General features: G+C 43.8%; 1 protein-coding gene across 1 annotated transcript; it reads left to right on the plus strand.

Moving 5' to 3' along the window:
- Nucleotides 1-5975: 5975 nt before the first annotated feature.
- mid1 (midline 1) lies at nucleotides 5976-19160 on the plus strand. Its single transcript, XM_085921032.1, has 10 exons — nucleotides 5976-6047; nucleotides 11576-12297; nucleotides 14892-14987; nucleotides 16085-16192; nucleotides 16507-16655; nucleotides 16729-16856; nucleotides 17393-17536; nucleotides 17762-17923; nucleotides 17997-18204; nucleotides 18442-19160. The coding sequence occupies exons 2-10, from the start codon at nucleotides 11632-11634 to the stop codon at nucleotides 18788-18790; spliced, it is 2010 nt and encodes a 669-aa protein (XP_085777158.1). The 5' UTR covers nucleotides 5976-6047; nucleotides 11576-11631; the 3' UTR covers nucleotides 18791-19160.
- Nucleotides 19161-19955: the final 795 nt, after the last annotated feature.

Raw genomic sequence — 19955 nt, forward strand, 5'->3', positions numbered from 1 at the left:
TCCCTCCAGAGGGAGGAAAGCAATTAAAATGTTGAACCTGCGTCGCCGAGGAGGAGGGCGCGTCTCAGTCTCATTATTTATTGTCAAGACGAGGGGGGCGGCTCCAGTTAAACGCCCGGCATCTTGGCTTGAAAAGACACCCTTGATAGCTAAAAGTCAATTAGGCGTCTGAGCATGTGCGAGATCGCCTCTTTCCTCCACTCCCGTCCATCCCCCACCCTCTAATGATGATGGAGTTCCCCATATGATGCACACATGCGACAGCGCAGGCCCAGCCCTGGAGACCGATCCCATCTGTTTACCAGGTTTATGCATCCCCCCCGCTTCCCCCTCCTCCCTGCAATAGCTTTATGTTCCCATTTGCTACCCCTTTGTCTTACCCTTGGGGAAGGGCGGGGGAAGGGTGGGGGTGGGGTTTAGGGGGACAGAATCCACGGGGCCAAGCCCTGCGGAAGTGACGGTTCCAAGGCCGCATTTTCCGCTTGCATGAGCCTCCGGCTGTGGCCCGAGGCAGGTTCAGGGTGGGGCGTGGAGGGCGTGTGCGTGTTTTGTTGAGTCTGATGTCCATGTGCTCTTGGAGTCGGTGCTGAAGCTGAGGCCGCGCATCACTTCCTCTGTGGATCACGCACATCACAGTACAGTAAGTCAGGCTTGCTTTTTGGCTCAGCAATGTTGTTATTTAGTGTGTGGCTGCGCGGTTGTGCTCAATTCAACGCGACTCGGCCCGCTTGATGTAATGTGCTCCGTATGTATGGTGCAAAAGTCAAGTTAGGTTGTTTCACTGTAGAAGGCTGGAGGCCTTCATTTGCATTGTTGGGAATAATATTAAAGGATGTTAGTGGTATCTGACAAATGTATGTCAAATATAATTGACTTCGATGCAGAATTTCTGATGATATGAGACGGACTGGACGAGAGGGATGCCCGACATTGTGGAGCTACCATTGTTGCTACTTGCATTGACTGAATGTTCTCCAAAACATTGATTAATCGAGTCATCAGATAAAACGTTTTCATGATTAAACGTGATAATGTTCATGTGATGTGTAATAGGTTTGTGACTCTTGATGTGTATGGCTTTAAAAGGCGGGGCCTGGCCTGGTGAGTGACGTGGGTGTCGGTGAATAAGAGCGTACAGCTGAATGGTTGTTAATACTTTGTTTGTGGTCTTAGCACAAAAAAAGCAAAGGACTAACTATTGTTCTCCAAAATATTTGCAAATAGTCAAATCCCTCTTAGGTGCTGCTGTTTTGGTTAGCAAGAAGAGTGTGAATAGTTGTTTGTCTAGAATTGCCCTGAGATTGGGTATGTAAGTCAGCTGGGATTGGCTCCAGATCCCCGCAAGCCTAAACAGGATGAGTGGTGTAGATAATGAATGGATGAATGGACTTGCACAAACAGCCATGATGCCCTTGCCAAAATATGGCCTCTGCTACGATTGCCACATGCTGTGGCACTTTTTCCTCCCCAAAATTCTAATCTAGTTTATTTCATTTTAGATTGATTTCTGCTCTTGAATGTTTTTAGTGTTTACATTTGCATTTTTGAAGGCAACCTTTGTACATTTGGAAAAGTGCAAAACATATTGCGTTTGCTTTGCATTATGTGTGAGCATGTATCTTGTAGTTATCAGAGCCCCGTCTGAGAACTTCATTTCTACTTAACCCACATAGATCAAAGTTCACGTAGCTTCGTATTTGCTCTTTTAAAATCTTATCTTTCTTCAGTTTCTTTCTGATCTGGTTTTCTGGCCTCCTTCCACTCTTCTTGTGCCAACTGGCAAGCGCAGCATTTTGCTTCAGGCTGCGAGTGGCCTTATTTAAGATCTATGAATATTCATTTGTTTTCAACACTTTGACAGCCATGTTATTTATTGATTAGGGAGTATTCTTATGACTGTTTCTCCGTCTTTATAGGGCTTATAATAACAAGCGTGTCAGCGCTCTGATTGCAGAAGACGGAATTGTTTTTGTCAGCTTCGCAACCTCTGGATTTGATTATGAGTGAAAATATGAGGCTCTGAGCTCGCCCACAGTGAGTCTAAGAAAGAAAAAATTGATTTTGACTGCGGAGACTTGATCAAATGTGACACAGTCAATGTTAAATGTTTGGTTGCGTAGGGCAGATCATATTTGTTTTGGTTTGGACACGTAATTGCTGCTTGGACGCAGGAATGCACAAGAATAAAAGTTCTCCAGCCATACGAACCTGGCGTTGGACCACAGCGGGTGAAATGGGGACAGCTCCCAAAACCGCAAAATACCAGCAGAAGCAAACATTTATTATTTGAATCCATAACGGACTTTGGGTTGACCTCGGACGTAGCGAGGTAATTTGACCTCCTCGGATTCCCCTCTGGCCTCCGTGCTCCAAATGTAAATGTCAGCGCTCTTATTGCACTTTATTGCACCGAGATGAATCTGCCTATGAGATTTTCTTGCCAGTCGTTTCTTCACAGACAATTTATGGATTTTTATGGCTGCGGGGCAGCAACGGTGACACTTTCAAGTCAATTTTCTGCCTGTAAATTATTGGTGGGGGTGACATGAAGGAGAAGTGACGTAAAGCATGCGGGGTTGTTTTATATATTGCCAAATTAAGAGGGCATCAACCACTTAGGGAAGAAAAACGACAGCATTCTTTCCGCCAAGCTTCTCGGTTAAGTTAGGTATGGTAGCCATGTGTTTTTGGCATTTCTATCGGAGAACAACTTTAACCATCCAAACCGATCAATCCTCTATTTACGATGGATTTTCGATCATGGTCATGTTAAAAAACGCCTTTGCGACAAGAAAATCCTCTCAAAATTCGGGCGAACCTTCCCGATGAATGAACTATGACGCTATCGCACATTTTACTGTTTACAGTCTCAAATGTTCCTCCCCTCGTGGTTTTAAATGTTGTACTTGTAGTCGATGGCACTATTTGAGGAAATACAAAATTGCTAATTTTACAAAAAAAACTTTTTCCATCACAGTGTCATGTGCTGGATCTGGAGTTGCATTGCACCATTTGTTTGTGTTTTTGCTACCCCTGCTGCTTTAAAATCCACAAACGTGCTAGGACACTTAAGGAGTCACATCACCAGAGGCCCTTAATTCATTCATTGTTTCTGCGGGGGGGCGGGACAGGGGGGTAGCGGAGTTTCATTGCGGTCACTGGGAGCCGAGCGACCCCTCTTCAGGTATTGTGCTACTCCCTAAAAGTGTCTTTACAAACATGTTTTAGCCAGTTCAAATTGGCCCGAGATGCTGCAGGGATGCTGCCAGTGACAGACAGCGGGAGTCTGCGGCGAGAAACAAATAGGCCGCCGCGACAGAGCGCAAATGTCCGCCGATGAAAAGCTCAGAGTGGCGTTTGGCTTCGGCTCCAGGATGCGTCGTCGCTCTTGCTTCAACGCCATGGCAACGGGAGCTTTATGTTCTCTGCTCTCGCTGCCCCTGCTGAGTGTAGAGACTGTGCTAAGAAACCACTAAAAGACGAATTGTTTTAAAAGCCACATTTGACATTTTTACTCACTAGTCCTTGTTTAGCGCATACAAGTCTATTATAAATGTTGGCGCAGGAGGTTCAGCTGCACCCCCCCCCCCCCCCCACACACACACACAACCCCTTGCCCACCTATCCCATCTATCATGTTGAGCCCCCCAATGGCCAATTCTTGTTCCTCATCTCCACGTGTGATTGACAGCCTCCCACGGGAAGGAGGTCCCTTTAACGTGTTCTCATGGGACAAAGTTAATGATCCCGGCCAACAAAATAATCGGCCAAAAAAAAAAAACAGGAAAAAAGCCTGAGAAGTCTGGTTGAAGCATTTGGAGCGGCCCTGACTTTGTTGAGAGAGGATTAGAGGCAGTGTGAGGAGGCTTTTTTGGGGGGGGGAAGATAGAGCTGAGACTGAGGAGGCAGTTTGCGCATAGAGGAAGTCTCGAGAGGCAAGCTGGTGTTTTATGAGAGGGAATCACTTTTCTGTGCTCATCTGTGGCCTGGCCAACTCACAGTCAGGTAAGGGACCGTCTCGTTTTTCCAGTGAGTGTCCCAGTTTTCATCTGTCACGTTGACCTTTTGCACTCCGCCGCCGTCATCGTCATGCTAGTGGTTAATTTACGAAACTGACGCAATGCCATAACATTGCTCAAAAATCGCACTTGTTTTGAGTGCACTCGCATATGTTTTCATACTTCCATCGACCCCGAGGGCTGCGTTCGGCTTTTATTACACGACACTCTCGGTACGCGGATGCCGTCGGCCGCCGTGACAAGGTCGTTCTGAGTTGTTCCGTCCTAATTCCAAAAAGTTACAGAAGGGGTGGGGAGGGGGGAATCGTGCACAGGCTCCAAGCCAGAGTTGAAAACTTCTCCAAACACCATCTCCCTGCCAGTCTTGTTTGACTTGGGTATTTTAATTGCATGCCGCCAAGACATGGCAATCGGCTGCCAACAACTGGAGACAAGTTTCAGACAGTGTGTCTCTGCTGTAATGGATCCCTGCGTGCTCTGATTACAGTGGGAAACATACACGGGCCGGCTGATGGATAAAATCCATCTTCTAAATCATTTGTGCTTTGTATCACATGTAGACTGACCGACAAAGATTAAATGGTGGAAACGATCGATCACTGGTCTATTATGTCTGACAGACCTACTCCCTCCAAAAAGAATGCCTGACGTAAAGTAACTGTGTGCTATCTGGCAAAACTGACATGGCCAACAAAGAGAAGGATGTGATGATCAATAACTAAATCTGCATGTAATGATTGATATTCCTGACCAAGGAAGAGACAGATAGACCCAGTGCTGGGTTATCTATTTCACCCCATTTGGTTTAGTTTTAATTTTTAACCAAGCACTTGTAAGTGTGTGTAAACTGACTCATAAATCATAGGTGTCAAACCCGAGGCCCGGGGGGCAGATGTGGCACGTGATATTATTTAATGTGGTCGTCACATTTCACCATTTTCAAACTTTTCAATACTATTTCCACAGACCACTGATTTAATCAGACTGCTGCTTATTTTTTATGTTATATTGGTGTTTTTTTACATTTTTTCATCACTAATGTTAACACAACAGCAACATAGACGCTCCCATATGGCTCCCTCATGCGTCACTCATGAATACAGATTGCCCCGTACAAGGTCACAGAGCGCTCAGGTCAGTTGACAATTGGTGGAGAGGCGTGGCTCATCCTGGACGCCAATCAATTGCAGAGCCACCCTGCTTTCAATCAATAATAAGTTAATCAACATCAACGACATCCGCTGGCTTTTATAGATCAGACTGTACTCGAATTCAAATGAGATGCCTATCGGGCCTATCATTGCTGTCACAGTCACACAAATGTCAGCGCCTACCCGAAATGTTTTAATGGATTATTCTTCAAATGAAATAATCCCTCACAAGGCCTCAGTGTGCCTGAAATTTTTACCATTTTTTTCCAAGTGTCTGTGTCCTAGTGAAAATGTGTCTTATTTTTACTGGAACACAAAATGTGAATATATAAACAACTTTACAGTGATAAATTACATTCGCTGTTCCAACACATCAAGTCCCATTATTTCAAATGATAAAATACTAGTGTCAGCTGTCTGCCGATCAGGCTCAGTGACTCAAGTACCCTATAATTTCCGAGTGCAACGATCAAGGCGATAAATACTTTGCAATTTCAAGTCTATCATCAGTGTCACAGTACATGTAGAGACAAATGTCCCCCACCCCCTGCACTCAAAGCTGATGTCGATTTGCTTTATTTGAATATGACATAAACATGCTTGTGGAGAGTTATGGCTTCTTTCCACGCTCTGCCCCCTCCTCTCTACTATTGGCCGGCGCTGCGATTCTCAGGCCTGCATGCCTAAAAGCGGGCTGACACATCGAGAGGCTGGCTGGAAACTTTCGATCCGCCCGCTTGTCAGCGGAGGCCGGATAGTCACGGAAGAGGAGTGGACAAAGTTCACGCAGCCATTCACTCCGTCTCTGCTCTATATGCGTGTGAGACTCCCTTGTAGCTCTCTTCCTTGCTTATTGATGGATGCCATCATGACTTGGGTAAGTTGTTTGTGTGCATGCATGTAAACATTGAGTCATCATCAGCTCAAACAGGTTTGGGCCGGCTCGCCTTGACTGATTCCTCGGTGTGTTTTTGATCGGAATGTTTCCCAAAGGGACGCGGATGACTAATCGGGAAGGCTGATGGGGGAATTTTGCAGCATCAAAGCACGTCGGAACTTTTCCACACAGTCAAAGCATCTATTTGTGGAGCAGCATGCTTGTTAAAAAGAGCACATGCATACGGAACTGGAGCTTGTAAATATGGGAAGACTTCCCCCTCTGTTGACCACCATAAAAGTTCCTTTATGGCTTTTATTACAAGAACCTTTCATGCATTACCTGCTAAATGTCGCTCACTGAAAAGATACTTTTGATTGACACAATGAGGGTTGCTTAAATTATTCCATGCATGCATCGTACAACTTACATGCTTGACATGAACGCAATTTGGTACGCAAGCTTTGTCCTGCTAATTGCTTACTTATCTTGTTTGTGTGAGGAGGAATGTTTGACATCTTCCCACGGGAGTGTGTTGTTCCCTTTGATGGCCTCTTGGACAGGCGTTGCCGTGGAAACGCATGTGGGTGTTCTTTAAGGAGTGGATATTAAGGTCATCATTTGTGAAATCTGCAAGATTGCGGACCACCACGGGTGCAACGGAGAAGTAGCGGTTGGTTAGCACGTCTGGTCACAGTTTTGAGATTCTTGGTTTGAATCTTTGAGTTGTAGGTTTGGTTCATTGAAGAGTCTTAAAAGAAGGGTTAGCTCTGTGAGACAGTATTACGGAAAAATATTTTGGTTTTGACATTTTTTGGATACATAGACGTTCACCCAAGTCAGATTGACCCAGAAACAATTTTGCCAACAAAACAGCTGGTTTGAAGTGGAATCTGGAAATTGGAATTTAGCCGAAAAATCTGAGTATGGTTATTTTGCCACTTTCTATTAGTCCAAAAGGAATTGATTCAAAAGATGGATGACTCTTGCTGGCTCCTGTGTTTATTACAGTACTTTACATTTGAACAATATTGCCATATCTGTGTAAATGCTCAGAGCCATCAACTCAACATGCCAAAGAAATGAATGACTCGAAGACTGCAATGTGGTTTAATAAATCCCCGCGTATTAGAGCAATCGACAAATATCGCGCAAACGGATCCCCTGTGGTAGTACTTCTCCGTTCTTGTCTGACTTTTGGCCCAGGGTCGCCAGCCAATTGAAGTTGGATCTAAACAATTCACAGCCAAATGTCAAATCCTACACTGCAGGGTCTACAATAGTTGTAGTTATTAAATGAGCCACACAGTGGTGCACTGTGACTATTTTCCGCATGGTAACCCTTGGTGATGTTTGCCTTCTCTAATTTGAAGTGTGTTGCTGTAACAAAAACAACAGGTTGGAAGTCTCATTGTTTGAAAAAAAATGTTCCTTATGGTCTGGTGCACACGTGGTGTGTTTTCCTCACTGCTGGCACGTGCCAAGTCACACTCAGGAAATTTGTGCAGTTGACCTCAACAAGGAATGTAGACAAAGATTGTTTGGATATAAAATTAAAAATAGAACCAATGTGGTGGTATTTTTCCGATATCATATTTGTAATTTTGTTTATACGTTGTTTGCAGTTACTTGGAACAAGGCATCCAAAAATAACTGGATAATGACTTTAAAGACATTATGGTGTATTTATTTTCGCTTTAGCACTATTTGCACTGGAATGGAATGTGTGTTGCTGTTTTTAGTTAGAACTATGCTTGTAATGTAACTTTTTTTTTAAACCTATCTTTACATATCATAACTTCCATGGACATTAAGTGGAAAGCATTCAAGTGTTCTTTAAGTTTCGCTTGCAATTTGAAAACATGACCTTTCGTGTCTTGTTTTGAGATTGTTGGAGATACAAATTCCTAGTATGCATGTGTGCTGACTTTCAAGTTGTTTTTGCACCAATTTTCTCTTACCAGAACCACCACAAAAAGTTAAGAGTAGTTTGCTTTCAACGAAGAAACTGATACAGGCAATATGCTTTTGTAGTTTGCTTGTCAATGCGTCGGCACTTTTATCCACACCGATGGTTTCCATGGCAACGTTTCATGCTAGTGCTTGAACCTCAATTGTAAATTCTGGTTGAATAGATTTTGCAGATTTGGAGTAATATCCAATGGTGGCAACAATGAGGCAGACCGGTCAGGAAGCAGGAAGTGTGCGTCTAATCTCAGCATTGCGTCGGGGAGCTGATCAGGGTACATTTGTCGCTCTAATGAAGCGCTTTGCCAGGCTAAAGCCGTAAATCACATTATAGGCCTGAGCGGGCCGCGGCGGAGCGTGGCGGCTTCGTGGCGCACCGGCAGGACCGCGAGTTGGTCACGGCCACGCTCATTACCTGTAATGGCGTTAGGTGTCTTCCCCGGAAAAAAAAAAAAAAAAGTGGCTGCGAAGCTCTATGCTTTGCGGCCGTCATTAATGGCTGATAAAAGGCCGCGTCCAAACGGATTAGAAAGTGCTTGAGCGAGAAATTGTCTCCCTATCTTTTGACATTGTCGTCGTTTGATCTCTAAACGAGCTATTACTTGCTCATCAAATCAACGTGCTGGTGATAAGTTCGTTTCTTGACAAAGCGTAACTGCTGCGATGGCAGACACGCTTAATTGTATGTCAAAACGTGTTAGCATTATCATTTAAGGAAAAAATTATTTCACCTTAAAAAAGCAGACTCAAACTTAAGCCTTTTTTTTAATTGTACCGGTTTGACACCGGAATGGCCTTGCTTGACCTTGACTCCTTGCTTTACGGTTACACTTTTTCTGTCATCTGGTTACAATCAAACTGCTTGTCAGAACCTCCTCTGAGGTAGTTCTGGTTCGTAGGCCGACCGGGTCCGAATGAGGTTGTGATGTCACTGCCTTCTGATTGGGCGACAGAACGAGACAGGTATAAGGTATGCCTGCCCTGAACTTGTTACCAACCAATCACAGGGCATACTGGATAGACACAAACAACCATTTTCGTATGTTTTTTTTAAATGTGGTGGGAAGCCGCAGTTCCGGGAGAAATCCTAACCGAAATTCGAACCCACAAACTCTCAACTGTAGACCGTGGATCAAAGAGATTAAGTCAAAGGCCCATTCGTCATTCCCAGGGAATGTCACTAAGATTCCCATGTCGGTCTCCCAGAACTACTTAGGTTTTGTTTGAATTTAGCGTAGCTTTTAATATCAACTGTGGCTGTGAGAGAGTGTGCGTGTGTTTTGAAGCCGGAAGAAGAGTCACTCAGGGGACAGTCGATGAGTGACGGAGGCCGCGGTGCACGGAAAGCTGACGGCAAGCTCCACTTGAAGGCCGACTGGGATGTGGCAGATGATGTCATGTCATGTCAGCTTTGGCTCGGTGTCGATCACCGGGGGAGAGTTTAGATGTTGCAAGTCACCGGCATTGTGTTTCCAAGCCATTTGTTTCGCTTGTTACGCCGCTCCGGATTGTCCTTCGGATTTGTTGGACATTGGAGTGTTTGCCGGGCGGATCACGGGGGAGTTTTGTCTGACTTTTTGTCGAAGTGACTCATGTGCTTGTCTACACCTCCCTGGTGAATAGCACAACATTGCATGGAGTTTGATGTGGAGCAGTTATGATGCAAGACAAACCCAGTCCTCTGACTGTATGAAAACGTTTGTAATTGTAGTACACAGTATTTATTTTGTTGAAGTTTGCCTTAGTTTCTTCTCTGAGTCCAAATGAATGAAATTCTTGATGTTCTTCTTCTTCCTCTTGTTCTTCTTGTTCTTCTTCTTCTTCCTGTTCTTCTTCTTGTTCCTCTTCTTCTTCCTCTTCTTCTTCTTGTTCCTCTTCTTTTTGTTCCTCTTCTTGTACCTTTTCCTCTTCTCAGTTTTCTTCATCTCAATCTTTTCTCCTTCTTCCGCTTCTTCTTCTTGTTCCTCTTTTTGCTCCTTTTCTTCTTGTTCCTCTTCTTGTTCCTGTTCTTGTTCCTTTTCTTCTTCTTTGCCTTCTTCCTGTTCTTCTTTGTGATTGGATTCTCTCTATATTAACTGCAGAATTCCTTGAAGAATTGTTGTCCTCATCTCCGTTTGACACAGCATTGCATTGTTATGCAAAGGTCAAAGTTACACCAACCGACCTACACAAAGGAAAGCATGACACTGATATGAGCTGCTATCACATAAAAGTAACCTTTTTAGCTTATGGGCTGAGCCCCTCTCTTTCTCACTCTCGCTTACTTTCGCTCATACACATACACGCACGCACGCACACAATAACACAGACGCACACGCTCCTCTTCCAGTATCGGCCATCCCTCCGGCTGTAGGTGGAGCTGGAGCTTTCCTGGAATTGTCGGGCAACTTTTCCTGTTGTGCTGGCTCCGGTCTCGCTCAATCAGCTCTGCGGTGGGATTCAGGGGAATGTCGGTCTCGGGAGTCACAGCCGTGCTTCCCAGCCTGCCGACGATGCCTCCTCCGCTCTGGTGGATGTGATTTTTTTTTCTACCCGTTGTGGTCAAAGGTCTTCTTCCTTCTGCAGAAATGAATCGGCGGTGCGAAACGGGGCGGAATCCATCGGTGGGTCAATGGCAAAGTGTTGCACAGATTTGTGATGTTTTGGGGGACATTTGTAATCCGGCATGTGTTTGAAATAGAGTTGTTATATTTTCTGTATTTGGGCAGCAAAAAACTCTTTGGTGAGACTTCGTTACTCCACTTTTTATTCTGTAAGACCTAAGTTGAAGTTATTGATTGGATGGCATGTCACCTGAGCTTCAGCTTCCGCTATACCCATGAAAGTGACATCACCAGTTTAACAACCCTACACTTGTCCACTCGTGTGTGTGCGTTAAAGGAAGCAACATGCTCCGAGGTAATTGCTGTCTACTTCCCCACTAACACAAGCTTTTGAGTTCTTCACACATAATGAGTGGGTATGTCAAGCATTCACCTCCCGCCCGTGGAAATAGGGGTGGGGGGGTGTGAATAGTGGAAGGTCAGAGGGTGCGCTATGTCCACTCACAGCTGGGGTGTCTGACCCGGCCCGGGAACAAAGGAGTGTGTGTGATAGTGTGGAGCTCACGGAGGCCCGAGCCATCAGCAAAACGTGCCAATCCGCTTCTGCTTGACTGAGCTGTCAGTCCCCGCCACAGCATATGGTGAAGGATGAGAGGGGTGAAAGTACTTTAGCCGAGCCAAATTAAAAAGGCCGATGATCCAGTTAAATGGCGGGAAGGCAGATGTGTTGCCGTGTTAGACACCGGCGGCAAAATTACGCCTTTAAAATGAGAACGATGCACGCTTGTCAGTAGTGATGTATTTTAAAGTGCAATATAACGCAAACAATAAAAAAGTACAAAATGATCCATTTTCTAAACCGCCTTTCCTCAATAAGGTTTTTATATTTGGGTTACCCTAGTAGTTTACTTTAGGTTACTTGTTTGTCACAATGACAACATGACACATGTAAACCATCATGTCCGAAGTTTGAAGTCATTGTAATGTCAAAATATGTGCGTTCCTGTATGTGTGCAGATAGCTGAGCGGCTTCCCTGGATTTCGCTGCCCTCTCCTCTTAGTTTGGCTTGAAGATGGAAACATTGGAGTCTGAGCTGACATGCCCAATTTGTCTGGAGCTCTTTGAGGACCCGCTTCTCCTGCCTTGCGCTCACAGCCTTTGTTCCAACTGCGCCCACCGTATCCTGGTGTCGCACTGCACCCCCAGCGAGCCCGTCCAGTCCATACGCGCCTTTCAGTGCCCCACCTGCCGCTATGTCATCAACCTCAACCAGCGAGGCCTAGAGGGACTCAAGCGCAACGTCACCCTGCAGAACATCATCGACCGCTACCAGAAGGCTTCTCTCAGCGGACCCAACTCGCCCAGCCAGCCCCGGCGGGAGCGAGCAACCCCAGAAGGCGGCGCCATGACGCAGCCCGGAGATCGGGTGCAGTGTCAGTTCTGCGAGCAGGAACCGCCCCATGAAGCCGTGAAGACCTGCGTTACCTGCGAGGTGTCCTACTGCGACGACTGCCTCAAGGCCACCCACCCTAACAAGAAGCCTTTCACGGGCCACCGCCTCGTGGAGCCCCTGCTGGACACCCACATGCGAGGGGTCATGTGCGCGGAGCACGAGGACGAAAAGGTCAACATGTACTGTTTGACGGACGAGCAGTTGATTTGCGCCTTGTGCAAGCTGGTCGGACGACATAGGGACCACCAAGTCGCCGGTCTGGGAGACCGATACGACAAACTCAAGGTGAGGCGCCTTTTAATCCCTAAAAAATACATTTGACACACAGGAAGTAGATTTTCCCGCTTTATTTATTTGCCGTGCAAAGTATTTTTTTCCAAATACAACATTTCACGGGTAAATATTTTTGTTCACGGCAAATGAATATTCTCACGGTAGTATGTTGTTATGACAAACTATCATCTTAATGGCGCCGTATATTTTTAAAACATAATACATCACGCTCATTGCTAAGCAGTGTTTAATGGAAAACGCTTTTTGAGTTATTTTTCATATAAAAAAATTCACACAATAGACGTAGTTAACAATCTTAGCAAAATAAGTTACCATTTCTTAAGTAAATATCATTATAAATTGGTTTCAGTGTAAATTTTACTCAAAATATTTTATTCTCTTCAAAGTGTTTATTTATTTATTTCTCTTCGCTCATAGTGGGAAGAAATAGATTCGGTTTGGAGTCAAATGTACTCTATGTAATTTACCGTGTTTTTTTTGATAAAATGCATTAATGCATTTGCTTGTCACATTAAATTTTAAAATATTTTCTTTTTGCAAATATTGTTTTCAAAAATAACTAAATGGCATATTTTCATGGCAAACTATTGTTTCCGTAACAAAATGTTACAGTATATTTCAACACAAAATACAGTATTTTTTTGCATATGGAGTATTTTCATGATACAATATCAAGTTTGCATTGAAAAAAAACAGGATCATTTTTATGATCTAAATAAATAAATAAAAGACTACAGCCAGAGTGTCTCTCTGCAGCATTTCCGCCATGTTTGTTGTTGCCGTACTTGCCATTGTTTTTAGAAACTGACACTTTGACGCTGCGGGGGTTCAGCTGTAAGAGCTGATGCACTCCCCAACCCTGTTGGAGAATAGTCTTTTTTTTTTTAAATGTCAAACCTTCATGCACTCACCAGACACGTGGTACGCATACAAGTAATGAGATCCACGCCAAGATCTTCAAAAGCATTTTTGTCTTTACCATGCTAACTTTTGATTGACCCTGGCAGCAAAGATTTTATGGAGTACAGCTTATCAGATTTTTCTGGTGTACCTAATGTTGTGTCCGGTGTACAAATGCGGCCCACTGTGTTCAAATCCATCATTTAATGAAGACAATGGCAAAATATTCCACATGTTGATATGAGATAAAATTCCAGGGCAGGACAGGCACACATCAGGCCACATAGGAAGGAAGACCAGCCGCAGTGAAGGTGTGGACCACAAAGTGTAGACAAAAAAGCAAAATATTTTTTCCGCTCATCAGAACAAAATGATTTTAGGAAAAGAGATGTCCATATCGGACGGCTGTTCAAACAAAATGAAGGAATCGCATTTACCGGAGAGGACGTATTGCCCGCTCACTAGGAAGAGGATATGCTCCAGCTCACGCTCCCTGCCGTGGTTTTCTATTGGCTGCCCTTCTCTCTGTTTATTTGAATTGCAAGATACTTCCACTTGACATTTCGGCTCAGATGTTGGAAACAATCAGCATCACTTTGATGGATATTGCTATTTTGCCATATTCACCTTTTCTCGCTGCAGCTCAGCATCTTGAATGGCTTTTCGAATCCTTTCCCTCTTATGCATGAATAAATCACATGTATTGAATATAAAGCCCATTTCAACTCACTCTCTCCTGCGCTGAAGACATAATGTGCATTTCAGGGTTGCTTTTTCTCCACTTATTCATTTTCTGCCGTATGCTTTTAAACAACATGAGCACACCTGCACTAGCTGACGGTAGCCAATGGAAAAATTATTTTGACTGACAATGTCAAAGTGACTTAGTTGTACGTCTGGCGCCATCCATTTCCTAAAGTGCTTGTTCTCATTAGGGTCACATGGGTGAGAGGCGGTGGACTGGTTGCCATTTCGGAGCACATAAATTAAGCGCCCTAGAATAAAACTATGTCACGGATGACAAACATTGAGATTACTGTCTATGCCTGAGAGGTGAGTCGCTTCTAAAAAATTAACATGATTTTGAGGTGTGCATTCATTTCTCGTTGATACTGAGCAGTAAGGACGGATGAATGCAACCCCTCTTAGTTTTACGTCACCACGATCTTCCATCCAATTCTTACGCAATGCTTCTCAGTCTAGTTTCATCTTAATCCTCAGGTGTCTATTTAAACACTTATCACGCCGTCTGCAAGTCACACCTTATTACGATTTGAATCTTACTGTACAATATATCGCTCCATTTAATTTTATGTAATGACACATCATCAATCTTTAATTCAGCGGCGATAATGTATCATAATGGGAGAGTCGTTATGGCAGCCAATTAAAGCCAAGATATGAAGTTGGAGACATAAGCCTTTGATCGCAGGCGGTGATTAAAAGGGCCGGGGTTTAGTTAGACAGATGCTCGGATAAGCTTCACGGCCTCAGCAGGCGGCGTGATGGGTTCTTTGGCACGTCGTGACGGTTGGAGGCCGTCGTACCAATCAGCGGCCATTCCTGTTCTCTCTCTCGCTTAACTCTGCTCCAGCATTTATTGCATTCAAAGCGTAGCGTGGGGCCAGAGTGTAATTAAATATTCTTTTTAATGCTGTTGGTTTCTGTGGTTTTTTTCCCCCCAGCATGCCTTGGACACCAACCTTAGCAATCTCATCAAGAGGACCAGTGAGTTGGAAACTCTGATGGGCAAACTCATCCAGACGTGCCAACATGTGGAGGTGAGGCTATTAGCGGTCAGGAAATGGTGGCTTTACATCATCATCAAACGCTCATTAGCCTGTAAATCTATAATTATCGCCTACAAGGGCTCGATGCTTGAGGTGAGCGTTTTTTTTTCAGTTACAGATAATTAGTCTGTCAGTCAGTGAGTCAGTCAAATGGTTTTAATCAGTCATAAGAAGAGACATTAGAGAAGAAAAACAAAAGAGATCATAGTTTTTGATTTTTTTTGTGCATACTTCGGAAAAATTTACCTAGTTATTGGCATTGATTGGGAACAATTAAAAGTTTGAATTGGTCAAAAAAAAAAAAAATTAGAGGAGAAAAACAACAAGTAAGATTTTTTAATAGACTTTCCATGTCATCGTTCTATTGAGAAGAATATTGCTGCCCACTTGGGCCAAAGTGGAGCTCAACTTGCTTGCACTATACTGTAGCTCATAGGTATCAAACTTAAAACTCGGGGGTCAGATACGGCCCGCCACATCATTTCATGTGGCCCACAAAGACAAATTGTGCATCAACTTGTGTCAATACTAAAAATACAAATTGTCCTCTCATAAAAAAAAGATATTGCTGGCAATTTTTATCACCATTAATATTTTTAAAATATTTTAACAGTTTTCACTAGTGCCTGATTTCAAAACTAGTTATTCATCAATTTGTTGTGTAGCATATACTGTAGGCGTTGACAGTCATAATGGTCCCCAAACTATGACTACAATTTGGCCTGCTATAAAAAATGAGTTTGACGCCCCTGCTGTAGCTCAACTTGTGCTTCTTCAGAAAGCAAACCAGTTGAAACAATGCCTCTGCTGGTTGAAAAGTAGCGCACTCCAGTTTGCCCCAGATACCTGAAGACAGTATTAATTTACAATAAATTCCACACGAGTGCGTAAACAAGCAGTTTTGTTTATATTCATCTCCCTTGTGTTCACCTGAGCTTTGTTTCGCTGCACCGTGAAATCAAATTGCTTATTTGTAGTTTAAGTGAGTCAACTCTCTTGTGTGGGATTTGTATAGGCTTAAAGTACACTTTACTTGACGACACTCCATTACTGACTGGTGATTATCTGGACTTGTCTCCCGTGTCCAGATAAATGCATCCAGGCAAGAAAACAAGCTGCTGGAGGAGTGCGACCTCCTGATCAATATCATACAGCAGAGAAGGCAAATCATCGGTACCAAGATAAAAGAGGGAAAGGTACGTTTTGTCACATTTTATATCGCGATAACCTCGATAACCCTAGCCGCTGAGATGCTGGAATTCAACATTGGCGGCCATTGTTGTTGGAACGCTGTCGAAACACTGCTGTTGTAAAAGATGAAAAACTAATGGCTACAAATGGCCAAATAAATACGAAAAGAAGCACCAAGGTTGAACACATTTGGTGTGATGGAAGCTCAAAGGTAGAAAATTGATCTGCCATACATGGCAGTTTTTTTCCAATGCTATTTTCTATTCATTGTTCCTGAGTAAGCCTCATTTTGGTGCATTTTTCACCAATCGATTTCCAGACGGTGCGCCTGAGGAAGCTGGCCCAGCAAATCAGCAGCTGCAAGCAATGCGTCGAGAGGTCCGCTTCGCTCATCGCTCAGGCCGACCACACCTTGAAAGAGACGGACCCCTCTCGCTTCCTTCAGTCAGCCAAAAGTGTCTGCGAGAGGTCAGCGGACAATGAGAGTAAAAAAGTTGATGAAAATTGCAGAGCCTGATTTTCCTTCTTTGACATGCTCTAGAGTCTCCATGGCAACAGCATCCTCCCAGATCTTGCTCCCGGAAATAAACCTGAACGACACATTTGATACTTTTGCTCTTGACTTCACAAGAGAGAAAAAAATGTTAGAGAGTTTGGATTATCTCACAGGTGAGTGTTTTTACTTTAGCGTGCTTTTATGTGGAGCCGCGTTCGTTTTGCTTAGTTTGATTAAAAACAATCGAGGTTGCCGGTTTTCCCGGTAGTTGGGTTTTCCTTAAATTGTTCATCTTCTTACCTCATTCCAAAAATATAATTGCGCAATCTAGTGGAGAGGTTGCTGAATTACAGTTTTACCAAATAAAAAAAATAATAAACTGACAATAATTTTGTGAAACAAAACCTCATCTCAAACTCCGTAATCAAACTTTGCCGGCTACTAAAAACAACACAAAAAGGGCATATGCTCAAAACAACAAATGTTTGTGTCTGTGAATTTCGCTGCTGGGATAGTGACTTCATCTGAATTACACTTGTTAGGCATTAAACAAATCACAAAGACCTGATGCTAATAAGTGCTGTCTAATCCCTGCGACAAATTGCTTTTTGTTTGCTATTTTTACCCCGCGTAGAGCGAAGCCTTTGATGATAATCTCCAAACAACATTTGTCGTTGTTGTTCTTTTTTTGTTTTCTTCCTTGTTGCAGCGCCAAATCCGCCAGTAATCCGTGAAGAATTATGCACGGCTTCGTACGACACCATCACGGTTCACTGGACGTCAGATGACGAATTCACTGTGGTGTCCTACGAACTGCAGTACGCCATCTTCACCAGCCACACCAATGTTGTCAGTAAGTCAATTTTTATTTCTTTTTTTTGCTTGTTGATTGTGTTTGTCCTCATTTTGTGTTGTTGCTGTCAGTGTTCTCTTGATCACTTCTAAAAGTTTGATGACAAATTGTGTTCTAGTCATTCAATGCCTCCCTTCTGAGTTTAGCAGCGGGAAAATGTGAGGAGAATGTGAATGGGAATTAGATTGTTACTAGATTGCCTTCTGCCTTTCTTATGTTCTGCAGGTTTGTGCAATTCCGCTGACAGCTGGATGATTGTCCCAAACATTAAGCAAAATCACTACACAGTGCACGGGCTCCAATGTGGCACCAAGTACATCTTCATCGTCAAAGCCATCAACCAGGCCGGAAACCGCAGCAGCGAACCGGGCAAGCTCAAGACCAACAGTAGGTCACTTTTCAAATATTTTTCCGGCCAAAATTCCCCGCCGTCAAAGCCCTTTGTCTCGATTTGTCCAAGGTCAACCGTTCAAACTGGATCCAAAGTCCGCTCACCGAAAATTGCGGGTGTCCCACGACAACCTGACTGTGGAGAGAGATGAGACGTCGTCCAAAAAGAGTCACAGCCAGGATCGCTTCAGCAGCAACAGCAGCTACGGCGTCACCGGCAACGTTTACATTGACAGTGGCCGCCATTACTGGGAGGCTCTCATAGGAGGAAGCACATGGTGAATGCTCGCAGCCCGTTTTAAAATCAAAATCTGTCATTTTTAATTCAACCTTTAAGATAGCAACTAATTAAAATGGAATATTTTTCATGACAATGTTTTTGTTTGGAGGACAAGCAAAAAATAGGCACATGCCAAACACTACGCTCTGGATGTAGTATATGCTATACAATGTGCAGTGGAAAACAAAACTGCTATTATAGTCATTTTTTTCTTTTCTTCTTTTCCGTCATGGAGGTTCGCAGTGGGTATCGCCTACAAGTCGGCACCAAAACACGAGTGGGTGGGCAAGAACTCGGCCTCCTGGGTACTGTCCCGCTGTAACAACTCGTGGGTGGCCCGTCACAACAACAAGGAGAGCCCCTTGGAGCCCTCGCCCCACCTTCGCCGACTCGGCATCCTGCTCGACTACGACTCGGGATTCTTGTCGTTCTACGACGCCGTGGGCTCTCAGCACTTGCACACGTTTGACATCCCCTTTGCACAGCCCGTCTGCCCCGTGTTCAACGTGTGGAACCGATGTCTCACTATCCTCACTGGACTGCCCATCCCAGACCATCTAGAGGGAAGCGAGTCGAGCAACTGACTCGCTGGATGTTTTTTGTGGACTTTTTGATAGGCACAATAAACAGTTTGTTTCTCATGCAATCTTTTTAATAAGTTTAACAATTTGCGTTTCGGAAATTATTGTCAGGCATTTTACTTTGCACATGTATGTACATTATTCTGCTGGAGCGTTTTAAAGGGGGATACCTACTGTTTTAAATGACTAAAATATTTTTAATAGGCTGCAAATTTTTTTTTTTTTACTTAATCTTAATTTGCCCATTTGTATCCATGTGATGATAAAATGTTTTGTGAGGAATCATCATAGCTTGAAAGTTGAGGGCTGTGTGATAAATCTCTATTTTTCAGCACTTTGAGGAGAAAAAAATGACTGTCACAATAAAATGTATTTTTAAGTCACTTTCAAAGTCAAAATGTTTTCATTTTTATTTTCTAGTTTCAATTATATTTAAATAATTAACAAAATTGTAAAGTATGGGTGTCAAATTCTGTAGGCATGTCTCCTGAATGGATGAAAACCAGCCGAGCAACTTTTGGTGTTCAGATGCAAGATAACTTGGTATGACGTGTACAGCAACGACTCTGCCAGTGGCTGGCACCTTATGGTAAGAGCAATTTTAATCATGTTTATTGTTGTCAATCATGTGAATTTGCTGGTATTTGTTTAGCTGAGCACTAGTGAGATAGGCTACTTAACATGATCATCCATCCATCCATCCATCCATCCATCCATCCATCCATCCATCCATCCATCCATCCATCCATCCATCCATCCATCCATCCATCCATCCATCCATCCATCCATCCATCCATCCATCCATTTTCTGAACCGCTTTATCCTCATGAGGGAGGCGGGCCCATTGGAGTCTACCCCAGCAATCTCTGATTAAAGCTTGGACAAGCATTCATCAAATTGCAGTCAAAAAGTGGGTAGGGAATAAAAACAGCAATGTGTGCGCGCGTGCGTGTGTGCACGTGTAATTTGACGTGATGTGCTCTGACGTGTATCTTTGTGCTGGTGTAACACAGCTTGAACTCTGCAGTGGCTCCTTTCCAGCAAAGCGGATAAGCACACTGAACTCCACATGACCTCCCCACGAGACCCCCGGCCGGCTTTTACAAGGTTGCCACCCGCATGCTTTGAGACCCTTCAACAAATGCTGCAGGCCATTATCGAACAATTA

The sequence above is a fragment of the Syngnathus leptorhynchus genome, chromosome 9, assembly GCF_054491065.1.
Source record: "Syngnathus leptorhynchus isolate UIUO chromosome 9, UIUO_Slep, whole genome shotgun sequence".
Lineage (NCBI taxonomy): Eukaryota > Metazoa > Chordata > Actinopteri > Syngnathiformes > Syngnathidae > Syngnathus > Syngnathus leptorhynchus.

Coding starts and splice junctions, on each gene's coding strand:
- mid1 (XM_085921032.1), top strand. CDS start 11,632: ATGGAAACATTGGAGTCTGAGCTGACATGCCCAATTTGTCTGGAGCTC. Junction 16,656..16,728: donor GCCAAAAGTGTCTGCGAGAG/GTCAGCGGACAA, acceptor GACATGCTCTAG/AGTCTCCATGGCAACAGCAT. Junction 16,857..17,392: donor GAGTTTGGATTATCTCACAG/GTGAGTGTTTTT, acceptor TCCTTGTTGCAG/CGCCAAATCCGCCAGTAATC.